The 12,743-nt window shown below is 35.9% G+C and overlaps 1 protein-coding gene across 11 annotated transcripts in view; it reads right to left on the bottom strand.

Moving 5' to 3' along the window:
- Nucleotides 1-12,743, bottom strand: part of shank3a (SH3 and multiple ankyrin repeat domains 3a) — a 1,684,705-nt gene that overhangs the window by 67,071 nt on the left and 1,604,891 nt on the right. For 8 of the 11 annotated variants that reach the window (XR_005634694.1, XM_039761519.1, XM_039761518.1 and 5 more), the window contains 3 exons: nucleotides 6,006-6,086; nucleotides 4,718-4,741; nucleotides 3,257-3,384 (listed from right to left, as the gene is read on the bottom strand). Coding sequence is in view for 10 of the 11 variants with exons in the window: in XM_039761519.1 (XP_039617453.1) it covers nucleotides 3,257-3,384; nucleotides 4,718-4,741; nucleotides 6,006-6,086 (233 nt within the window). In the remaining variant the exon portion in view is untranslated. The remainder of the gene's footprint in view (nucleotides 1-3,256; nucleotides 3,385-4,717; nucleotides 4,742-6,005; nucleotides 6,087-12,743) is intronic. The other 3 variants (XM_039761516.1, XM_039761515.1, XM_039761517.1) reach the window with 3 other exon arrangements.

Raw genomic sequence — 12,743 nt, 5'->3', positions numbered from 1 at the left:
GTTCAGGAGACTATCCTGTTGGGTATAGAGTACTAAGTCTGGAACTAACCTCAGTGGAAGAGATTATGAACAGTGCTACATGAAATAATAATGATAGAAATAATTTAATGAATTTCTCAGGAATGGTTTGGATAAAATGGTCATTAAATAAATAAGACTAAAACCTTGTCTAATATACCTAAAACACCAAAAAAAGTTATGTAAAATAAAAATAACTTAGCAAAATAAAACAGGATACAAGATCTTTCTGATTCCTTTTAGAAAATCAGGTAATCCTGTCTGCTTCTAACGTATTGAAGGCTAAATGAGGAGTCAAACAAGTCAGATGTGCAGCTGATCATGCCTTATGTACCAACAAACCACACGAGCAGCTTAAGATTTCAGACTAGAAAATGTTTTTCAGATTAGAATAAATATTTCATTTTATTTGAGAAAAGATGATTATTGCCTCTGTTCTTAGCTTGGCTATTTCAACTGCATTACAATGTTAAAAACTGATGTCATATAAAGTGGTGAAACTAAACAGAAATTGATTTCTATTATCAAATTCAGTTTTCTATTACATTTACACCCCCTGACCCTGTAGTTAGGATATAGCGGGTTGGATAATGAATGGATGGATGAATGGATGGATGGATATTACATTTATTTTTTCAACACTTTTATCCCAATTGACTAACAAATGGTAAGGGTCAACTATAGTATAAATGTTTCTAAATTCATTGCTTATTTTCTTTATAGTTCTCATCAAATTAGTCCTCCAAATTTACATTATGATTTAGTTAATACTAGACTGGGTTACTTCCAGACTGTTTGTTCCATAAGTGATTAGATTTAGATTTGTTTAAATTAAGTCTTATTTTTATTTTCTTGTAATTTACTTATTGTACAAAGCATTAATCATGAAATATCCACACATCTGCATATTAATTTCTGAAATTGCTTCATCCATCTCAGAGCTTCAGCAAACAGATCCCATCCCAGCAGCATAAGGAGGGCATAATAATGACTACTATAAACTATTATCCAAATAAACAAGTACTGAAAGGGTAAGCTCTAGACTTAGTGGCTTAAGAAGGACTATGCATGAAATCATATACATAGCTTTTGCCATGTCCATATCTTACAATTATGTCAGCTTTTTATAAAAAGTCACACAAATATCTCTCTATTATATAAAAAAATCTTGGGACGAGATGAGACTTTTTCAGAGAGACGAGATGTGACTTTCTCAGGGATATACTTTCACATCTCGTGAGACGAGACTTTGTGCCAAGAGATTTAACCACGCCTAGGGACGGAAATAAAAGACAAAGAGAAGATGACAAAGTAGAATGTCGTAAAGCATTCAAAAACGTTGGAGCGATACACATGCAGAGCAGGTTAGAGATAATGGAAGTAGGAAAATTATAAAGTCTCAAAAAAATGATAGTAAAGATGGCATTAGCGCAAACAAATGGAAATTATTACTTGGTGAAATAACGGAACAGCGAAAAGAGACTGAATATATTGCTCGGATTTAAACTTTAAGTCAGAGACTTGTAGATCGTCTAATTCGTGTTGCCATCAGGGAAAAGCAGTGTTTCTTCCCAATGAAGAGGCGCATCCACGAGAATTAAAAGATTTGTTGTTTGGTGAAAGTGGAATCCACATATGCTGTCACGCTTGGGTCACAGAGTTGTGCAGATACACAGGAGATTTTAGAGACAGAAATGTTATTCAAACACTCCAAACAAACATAAGTCTCTTTCAGGAGTGAATCAAGCTCTGTGTGTAGTCGGAAGGGACAGTTCTGTTTCTTAATTAAAAGAATAGTAAATCTTCCTCTTCATAGGGGTGCGCCTCTATAGCGGGACCCCCAACAGGATCAGAGGATGTCTGGGGGAGAAGAGAGACAAGGCAGTGAGACAAAAGGACAGTTGCTGTGCAGGCTTTTACATTTTTGAAGCGCTGAACAAGATGCAGATCATGCGGCACAGCTCGGCAGCAGCAGCAGCAAGCCAGCAGCTGATTGAGCAAAGAGGAGGTAAAAAAAAAAACCAAAACTATCTGTTTCCCATTGTATCACCATTTAAGAGGGGGTTTTGGAGCAGCGACCATGTCTCCTTGGGATGTGTTTAGCCCCTCCTCTTCACAACGCAAACAGCAGAGACTAAGTGGCTGGCGTCATGCCCCCACTCTTTTTTAAGACAGTCTTGTCATCTAAATCAGTTTCACACTAATATCAAGTAACTCAAATACAGAAAATTATCATTTGGACCTTGAAAATGACAGGGTGCTATGGAAAAATAAATTTAACAACACTGAACATGAGGCAGGATGGCACAGGGTTAGGTGTTTTTTTTTCTCACAACTCCAAAGTCTAGGGTTCAAATTCTAGCCTGGACCCTGTATATGGAATTTGTATTAGTTTTCTCCAGGTTGTTTATGTTTCTTTCCTCATCCCAAAGCCATTAAAATTTACTTGACTACCTTGCTTGCACACAATGTTCAGGGATACTTTATTTTAAGGTGGCCTAAGAGTAGAGGAAGACCAAGAAGCCTGATGTATGAAAATTTAATCTGAAAAATCTTACAAGTTTGTTGCTACTGTCTTTAATCAAAAAGTATTAATTTGTACATCCATCCATTTTTTAACCGAACTGACTTAATTGAGTTCAGTGTTGTGGAGGCCAAAGTCTGTTTCAACAGTCTTGCGTGGGGATAATTTGATGTAACTAAAGCATTATGTACTGCTGTAATTATTCAGATTATTAAAATATTCAAAATTTAAATAATTTCTTGTTGAAAAGACAAATTCCTTGGTGATGTTAATCATTTAACAGAAGACTGATGGGTATGGAGATAGCATATAGCTGAAGATGATGGGCTAGTTGATAGTCTTCCACTTTGCATTTATTTCTGGCTTTTGGTCCTGACTGAACTAATTTGTTTTCCAAATAATGAATAAAAGACTTTTGTGTGTTCTGTTATCAAAATTAATAAAACAAAAAAGGTAATTAACTGTTTGTAATAAACATGGCTTCTTCACAGTATATAGTAATTACCAAAAATAGTTTGCCTTTTTTTAACTGGATTACTCACATTAAAGTCATAAATCATAATATTTTCAATTTAGATTTCATTGTAGGCACATAACATGTCTCATTAATAACCCCCTATTCTAAAAGTATAATTCACCAAAAATATATTCTTACAATGAGATGAAAGAAACACAAATAAGTTATTCTCTAATATGTAATTTTTATTTACTTACGGTGATCTCTGCTGGTGTTATTCGCCTGCTGGTGGGCCTCTGTTTCACTGTGGCGGCTCTATAGTCTGCCTCTGCAACTTCAGGTCTTAAGGATGGTTCTTGGGCAGAAAGAATATCATCCAACTTTTCTGTGAGTGCATATGAAGGCCATATTATAATGTCTATATTATATATATTATACTATAATCCTTCTCTCTTTATCTATATTTTAAACACATACAGTGGATATCAAAACTCTCACTACCTGTATGCTGTCTGATTATGCTTAAGACTCCCCCTTCTTAATTACAAAACTGTTAATTTCAACACCATAATAACAAAATTATTACCTGACAGACAACCAGGATTTTCAGACTCAAACCTTACAATAAATTTAAAGGACTGTTCTTAAACTATTTGTAAGTTCTTGTTCAGGTTTGAGACACCTACTCTATGAAAATCTCTCCCTAGGTGTGTTTGTTAAGGTCCATTGGTAGATCCATTCAAGTCTCATATAAGGCTTGTCTCTTCTTCCATTTTAATCTACTTGTCTGTAGCTGTAATCTGTTTCAATCTGTTAGTAACACCTGTACTGATCCACATTCTACTACACTGTCATTTCAAGCTTTCAATTTATTGTATTGTCTTTTGACTATGAACTCTTTTGTTTATAATTCTACAAGTAAATGCAAGGTTTGTATTTACTGTTTATTTTAAAGAGTTTTATTGTTTGCTATATATAGGGCCTTTGTGATGGTGCTATATAAAATAAAATGATGATTTGTTGATTGACTGAATTGTTCAAAATAGTAAGTAAAACTACAGCTTTTGTTATTATAATGGGTAAAATCACAATAATTCATGTCTGACTTATCCACAATACTGAACTGAAAAAAATGTTTTATGAAAAATAACTACAAATTCCTAACCTTCGAAGCCTTAGTTCTGACATTTGAAATGATTTTGATATCCACTATATACACATGCATACATACATATTCATTAATAATAACAAATGCAAGGGTCACATGGAACAAGAATTTATCCCAAAAGTGTCAGGCATAAGATAAATACTAACCCTGCATGGGATGCACCTATCCGTTGAAGAAAGCACTTCTGAACACATTCATAAAGGACCAATTTTTAGCCATCAATCAACCAAACCTACACATCTTTACAACGTGGGAGGAAAACCACAGTACCTTGAGATAACCCGCCAAGCAGTAGCACTAACCACTGTACCACTAAGAGATCATACATATATTTGTATACATTTTTAAATACACACAAACACATATATATACATTTTAAGTATACTATACATTAATTTCTGTATCCTTTTCATGTAATTAAAATTTAACCAAGAAATAATAGTAATAACAAAAATGTTTTAACTTAAAAGTTATTATTTGGAACAAGCTAATGATAAAAAGCAAAATGCATGAATGCTTACAAATGTGGAGGTATAACTTTAAGACTCACCCCCTCTTCTCCTTCTTGCGGACGCTTGCACAAAAATAAATTTAAAAAGGCTATTTGATTATACAATACCACTCAAGAAAACAGATAGCCATGTATTTATTGGGCTATCCTTCTTGATTAAAGGAACAGTCAAGGCAAAATAAGCAAAATGTGATAAATTACAAGTTGATGAATTGAGATTTAACTTTGCTAAGCTGCTTGTCTAGAAACAAGAAACTACAGGCAGTGCCATTCTGACTGATTCTATTATAAGCTACAGGAAAAAAAATCAATCCATTTGATGGTGCTGAAGCAAATTGCTTTGTCAAGCTGGTCCAAATGAACTTGATATTTTCCCTACATCAATACCCTAACTATGCAACCTTAAAGGAGGCTGTCTTAAGAAGTTAAGAAAAATAAGCAGCAGACAGGGTTAAAGTGTCAACTAATTGTGGTATGTCAACCTTAAGAGAACCCATTTCTTAGTAAATAATATTAATATTTAAATAATTATGGGAAATATGTGCAATATATAAGGTAAATTATACTTAATGTGTCAGATTTAAAAAAGAGTGCTTTCACTTTTGAATCCATCATAGCTAATTTCATTTACAAAAATGGTATTGGCTTGTACTGTAGATAGCCAGCACTCTTTAAATACTGTCAGCCAGATCTCTTTTTTTACAAAGCTCTTTCATGTTTTACAAAGCACTCTGTGGGAAAACCTGAAAATGTTTGAAAAATATAACTGCTCAATTCCCTTCTAGAGGATTTTCAAAATAACACTGGTTCTGCATAAAGTTTCATTGACGATGTATGAAATCATTTTGGGATTAATCTCTTATTTTAATAGTAATGTTAATTACAACTGAAGGATAAGTTATAAAATAAATTTACATTTTTGATGTCATTATGAGCATACACTTCATCTGAATATGGAAGAAAGAACAAGCACTCACATAATCTGTATTACACTTTTGGCAGAACATTTTTATATTGAAATTAAAAAAACAGTTATTTGCTCACATTTTGTAACACCACATCAAGAAATGAAAGCGCAGATCCAAATAACAACATATATTGCATATAGTATTAATTATTAGGATTCTTCATATTGCAACTCAAATTGAACTGCATTCACACTACTATACATTCTGTACAATCCAGCTCTTTTGCATTCCTCTGAAGTAATGAACAAATGTGCCTTAGAATGTTTAAAATACATTGAAGTTCCAACCAAAGTCTGGCAGTGAAAACAGGAACATGTTTCAAAGGAAGCAATTAACAAGAATGAAAATGAACGACTTACCCAGTTCTTCAAGCTCTGCTGTCATGGATTTGGAGCGCAGTGTCAGGGTTGTACTGGGTGCTCTTTTTGGGGGTGGAGGAGCTGGAATAAAAATTGAAGAGACTTTGGATGTCTTTCCAAAAATCTTTCGTGCGCTTCCGACATGAAGGTGCCACTTTTTCTCTACTGCTTTGATCTCATCGTATTCCGGAGATAAGGAGGTCTCGCACTGCTGTAACAGCTTATTTAGGCTACGAGATGAGGCAGTTTTTTTCATTTTCTGCTGTTTTTTTCCTCCCCTTAAATCTCACACTATAAGAGATAGCTTCCTGCATGTGTGGTTTAAATCATGGATTGCATATCGCAACAATAGTTATTAATGTTTGGTCAAGAAACTGAAAACTTTTGTAATAAAATAAATTGGATGAAATTAATTTGACATGGCTTTTAATAGGAAATAAGATCATGTATGCTTCATATCTCCCATGCTTGCAGAAATATGCTTTCCTTGACATTTTGGGCTTTTGAATGCTGTACCTGCTTATTATAAAACTGAAGGCACTAAGCTGTAGCAAAATCCTTGGCACTGATATTCACAACTAGGCCATTATCTTGTCCTCGGTGTGACCCTGATAGCTTGAGAAAACCACAAATCATAGAAAATCTTGATCTTGAGAATGCATGATAAAAAAGACACAGTCCTGTGTGCTTCCCTTTCCATTAGTCAGTTTTGCTCAATTAAGCTGTTTGGTCAAGTAGTTAATGCAAAACTGCAAACGATAAGCTTGACTGCAGAAAACAGATTGCCAAAGCTGCAAAGTTCATTCTTAAAAGCCGATTACAAAAAATTTGATTCCATAGCCTACTGAATAAAATCAGGTAGGGGGAGGGAGGTAGAGGAAGAGAGAGAGAAAGAGAGAGCAAGCCAGAGAATTCCCAGGCCTTAACACAATGCTGAATTCAAACATTCATTGTAGTTGCCATAGTAACTAGGGTAGAAGGAAAGCTGGGGTTGGCTCAGCTGACTAAAACTACACTATTATAGGGAGGGGCAATACTGTAGTGCTTATAAAGTGAAAGAGCTATGTGAATACAAAAAGCTTGTGGTGATACCCAGCACATTTATGCTATCAAGTACTTCTTACGGGGTTTATTAACAGACGGGCTTAGACAGAGAAAGGAATATTTTTAAATGCCAAAAGAAAGACTTTAAGTATCATGTATTAGATTTTTAAATATATGATTTTCTTCCCGCATACTGCTTAAACAAATCAATTCATCCATCTGTTACCTGACTTTCTTTTTTACAAGGAGAATTAAACCATTTAGCTATTTTAATACATTTAAACGCCCCCTTTAGAAAGATACTGTAAATGACAGCACAACCCCTCCCTAACAGAGCCACACTCTGACACTAAAAACGCTCAACCAGGAAAAAAATTACCTTCCATCATATCTTGCATTTAATGCACACAGTATTAGAATTAGAATGTCCAATAACAAATGCGGGCTTTCACAAAGACTTCTCGGTTTATCTTCAAAGCAAAGTGAACATACTGTCAGGCTCTAAAGGAATACATTTACAATGATAATGGTGCTCCTGGGCTCCCATCCAAGTGGTTCATTGAAGCCAGGCTGTTAGGTGTCAGCCTGAAGTGGCTTCATTTCCAAATTCATCATGTCCAAAAACTCATCTTTTTACTTGTTAAATATTGTATGAAAAATATAAGTGCAAGAGGATTAAAGCAGCAACTCTGTAAAAGGATTTCATTTTGTGTCAGTAGAAGAAACCAAGCTCACAAAAAGTTGTCACTTTACAGTATATTCTTCTGTCGAATACAATAGAGTTGCAAGGATGTACTTTTGTTGCTAGTTTCGCTAAAAAAAAAAATTCAAAAATAGTTTCCTGTAAAGGGCTTCAACATTACATATGCACTAAAACAGTACATACAAACACACAATCCTGCAAGTGCAATGGCACAATATTATTAAATGCATCACTGCAGAACCTTCTCACACAGCCATAGATTCAGTTAAAAGTCATATTCTAGCTAGAAATAAAATAATACAAAATAGTACACACACAAACCTGCCACTAAGAGAAATAAGTTTATCTCTGTCCTCAAGATGACAGAATTAATCCCTTCCTCTAATATGGCAATCTGTTTTATCTTTAACTAATTTGGACATCCAAATTTTTAATCAGGCAGCCATGAAGCATTCATGTTCAGACAATGCTCTTTGGGCGTAAAAGCCCCCTGTCATCTTAGAGTACACCTCCTATCCCCTCTGCCTTGGATGATTCCAGTTGGAGGGAGTGTTGTACTAGTTACTAATTGATGGGGGGGATCTCAGTAATCACTAAAGCGGCAACTCACAGCCTGATGCGAGTTCCTTGGAGATATAAATATGCTAGACAGGCATTGCATGGTATTGTTTCTCACAACCACACAATAAATTCTGAGCATCAGGTATAGCATTACAAGTATATAATAAAATGCACAGAGCAGGATTTTTATTTTTAAGTGTTATTTAAGGTTGCAAATTGTGAGGTCAGTGCACAATTTGGTTAAAGAAATCCACAGATCTCAAAATTAATTAATTAATTAGAAACACATTAACTTCTTTATTTTCTTTTACATCATACACAAAAATACTTGAATAAGATCTAACAAGCTTGTAGATGTATTTATTTCTTGAAACCCATCTTTCAGCTACAGGTATGTGGAAATGGAACCATATGCTGGCAGGAATGAAGGAGGAAAAGGCGCAAACACTGTGTTGTTTTTTTTTTTGTTTTCTTTTGCACTGTCAAGAGAAACTAGGCTCCTTAAGGAGGAGCCACCCAAAAACAGGGTGAACCCTCCATCTGAGACAACTTGAAATCAAAGTATTTAATGTAGACCTTGGCATTAATGGGCACATTTTTACTTAGGATAAGCCTGACCAAAAATTAAACTGGAGTTATAGCACAGTGAGACGTGACCTCTACATAATTTCACAAACACTGTCTTTAGTCACTAATCTGAAGTGGGGAGGCATATTAATCCATCCACCCAACTTCTATCCCATGTATCTAGTTTTGGTTAGCCAAGGGCCTGTGCAGACATCAGCAACAATGGGCAAGACCAGCCATGGTTTTGATGTCAGCCAAACATACAGTATCTTGCACACACAATCATATTCGCTCTCACAAGGCAAAACTAGATTTGTCAGTTAGCCTAACACATATACAGTATATTTGGGATGTACAAGGAAAGCTTGAGTATCTGAATAATAAACAGACAAGAGGAAAACATAAAAACCTTTCATCATGGTGGTAGCTGGGGTGGTATTCATAAAAAGGACTCCAGAGTTATGGAACAGAAGCAATGACCACTGCCCAAGTCTGTTGTCTTAATTGCATTAAATAACAAATACCTGAACATAATACCGTTATTCTTATCTTTATTACCATATATTATGTTGAAAAGGTGTTTTTGTATGCTATATATTATGCATGGGCTGCTGAAAATGACAAAAAATGTAATCAGTCCTAATTCTTGGTATTTTTCTATTCAGTCAAAAGAATTCTGCTGAATCAATTTCATCAAAACCTTTGAAATTTTTTATGACCAGGATTAGCTTTCCATGTAGCCTTTGTATTTACGTCTGAAAAGGTTAATTTCTTGGACTTGTCAGAGTAATGCACACTCTCTAGTTCTGAAATACACTTGGTTGATTTCCCTCTGCACAACTATGTCTTTTTTGTAGAGTGGTGACCAACTGCAAGCATGTACGTCAAATGCAATGTCACTAGTGCATTAAACAATCGGAGCTTAATGTCCTTTGATTTATATTACCATTTTTACTTGTGTACCACGCGCCCTCGTGTAAGACGCGCACCCTAATTTTTACAAAGAAAATCGCAAAAAGCGTTTTGCCCATTGTACAATGCGCGTTGTGATTGTATAGTAAAGTGTTTATGGCATGTTTTCCATGAAATGCCCTTCTGTTTTTGTGGCATGACGAAAGTTTTTCTTTCTTTCGTCGCCAAACTCGAACACGATTCTGGAACACTGTACTTGCGACCTGCTGCCCGATTTCCTATCTTCTCTGCTTCCAAAATCACTTTTAGTTTCTCTCCCGCCGTGAAAGAGCGTAAACGCTTGCAACTATCCCTGCTGAATGATGATGCCAAACTGATTCAAAAACAAGAGCGAGAGAGAGACAGCGAGAGCACAAGCGAGAGAGAGAGAGAGAGAAAGAGAGAGAGAGAGCGCGAGTGAGCGAGCCCAAGCAGAAGTAAACATTACAGAATTACATTTCCTTGTGTATGACAAACACTTGATTTTCTAATGCTAATTTTCGGGAAAAAATTTGCACGTGGTACACGCGTAAATACGGTAAATTGTTTTTACAATAGAACCTAACCTTTTAACAGCCTTTTAAACTATTTGTGCACACTGTCTAGGCTATTATTCTGATCCCTCCACTTTCTGCTAACTTTATTATGTTGTAGATTTAAATAGATAACTTTGACATTTTAGCCCATCGATCTATGCTTAATAACCTATAATGACAAAGTGAAAACATGTTTTCAGGAAGGCTTGCAAATCTATTAAAAATCAAATGCTGAAATCTCTCATTCATGTAAGTATTCAGACTCCAAATTGTTATCAGATGCATACTGTTTGCTTTAATAGTCCTTGGGATGTGTCTAGAGATTGACTGGCATCCACCTGTGGCAAGCTGAATGATTAGAAATAGTTTAGAAATGCACACACATGTGTATATAAGATCCCATAATTCACACAGCATGCCACCACAAAACCCAAGCCATTACTGATGCTGGAGCATGGCAAAGCTAGAGTGGTTTCAGAACAAGTCTCTGACTGTCTTTGAGTGGCACAGCCAAAGTCCAGACTTACTTCATTGAGCATCTGTGGAGACACTTGAAGACGGGAATTTACAGATGCTCCCTATTTAATCTAACAGGTCTGGAGAGGATCTGCCTGGAAGAATGGAATAAACTGCCATAATCCAGGTGTGCAATCTTGAAGAGACTTACCCAGGAAGGCTGGAGATTTAAGGGTTTGAATACATACATGAATGAGAGACTTCAGTTTTCGATATTTTAATAAATTTGTAAATCTTATGAAAACATGTTTTCACCTTGTCATTATGGGTTATTAAACACAGGCTGATGAGCAAAAATGTATTCATTTAAAATGAAATCTACAACACAATAAAGTGTGTAGAAAGTGAAGGACTCTGAAAACTCTCTGAATCCACTGCAAAATTTTTCATTCATTCTTCTGTTTCAACACTGATCCAGACTGAAGAAGTTAATGATGTATTTATATTTAATCATTTGTTATTTGTACATTTGTACACTTATGATGTCATTTTTGCCACCATTTTCCAAGTAATTTTTTTATGGGTTCTGCCATTTTGTGTATTTGCTCAAGCACATATAATCAATTTTAGCATTGTTACATTGATTGCCTGTGTCTTTTAGAATTGACTTTAAAATAGTACTAATGGTATATAAAGCCTTAAATAATCTTGCTTCTGTGGCAGACAACCAGGGACCTTGCCCCACCGGGACGCCTGGAGAAAGGAAGGGCCGGGAAAGGGGCAATATCTTCCCTGGGATGCAAGAGGGCAGCACCCCTGGATAGCATCAGGGCCACGGAAAAGAAACTGGGAAGCTCAACCTTGTGGGGGTCTGTGGCCACTGCCAGGGGGTGCCTGGACAGCTCCAGAGCCTTGGCATACTGCCAGAAAAGGAGCTGAACTTGCATGCAGCACTTACGCCACATCCGGAAGTGCTGCTGGATGTTAATTAGGAAGCATCTCCACTCGGGAAGCTGGAGTCGGGTGGAAGAGGACAAAGCTTGCAAGAGAGGAGTGGAGGCAGCAGTGAAGGCAAGACAACTTTAGAGAAGTAAAAAGGACAAAGCTTATGGCTGTGTTGTTTTGCAGAAAATAAACGCGTGTGTATGGACATCGTGTGTCTCAGTGTCTGTCTGTGTCCGGAGCATCTTTCACACTTCTTTCTATACCTTAGAGTGCCTGTCATCTTACATTTCAAGTCGTAAACTTAGATCTTCTAGTAGCGGCCTACTTATAATTCCAAGAGCTAAGCTTAAAAGAAGTGATGAGATGTTCTTTAACTTTAACAATGAGATATGCCAGGCTAATATTGTGATACATTTTAAGAAACTGATAAAATTCCCCTTTTAGAATTATGTTTTTTTGTAGCTTCAGTTTCACAAAAAATAAAAAAAGAGAGGCATAGGATTATCGAACAAAGCAATGAAAATGGAAGTCATCAGAATTCAGTGCAAAAAGGATTAGGAAATCAGTAACAAAAACTATAGAACTAGCAAGCAGGAACCATTAAACAAAACAAATTCAAAATCAAAGTTAAAATCTAGGCTAAAATAAAATCGTAAGAGAAACTAGTTTCTCAAGGTAAGCAGAGGTTCTGACTTTAGAAACAAAGTTCAAGCAACAATAGAGTATGTAACTCAGCCGGCCATGAAGCCTCAAGCAAGCACACACATATACCCAGCAGTGTACCCTAGTATGCACCTATTTGTGTGGATCAAATACAAACACATCTCCCAACCTTATGTAAAGTTACCAACTCAATGATTTAGGATTGCCTATTTATAAATGTCATGGGTGTTGGCACAGAAGTAATTTGCTATGTTTCCTTGTTCGCTGGAAAAAGCAAACCCAAAAGCTCTCATGATACCAGAATATTCATTA

Source organism: Polypterus senegalus, chromosome 8 (assembly GCF_016835505.1).
Source record: "Polypterus senegalus isolate Bchr_013 chromosome 8, ASM1683550v1, whole genome shotgun sequence".
Classification (NCBI taxonomy): Eukaryota; Metazoa; Chordata; class Cladistia; order Polypteriformes; family Polypteridae; genus Polypterus; species Polypterus senegalus.
The sequence above is the reverse complement of the archived record's forward strand: the minus strand, read 5'-3'. Positions and strand labels throughout refer to the sequence as shown.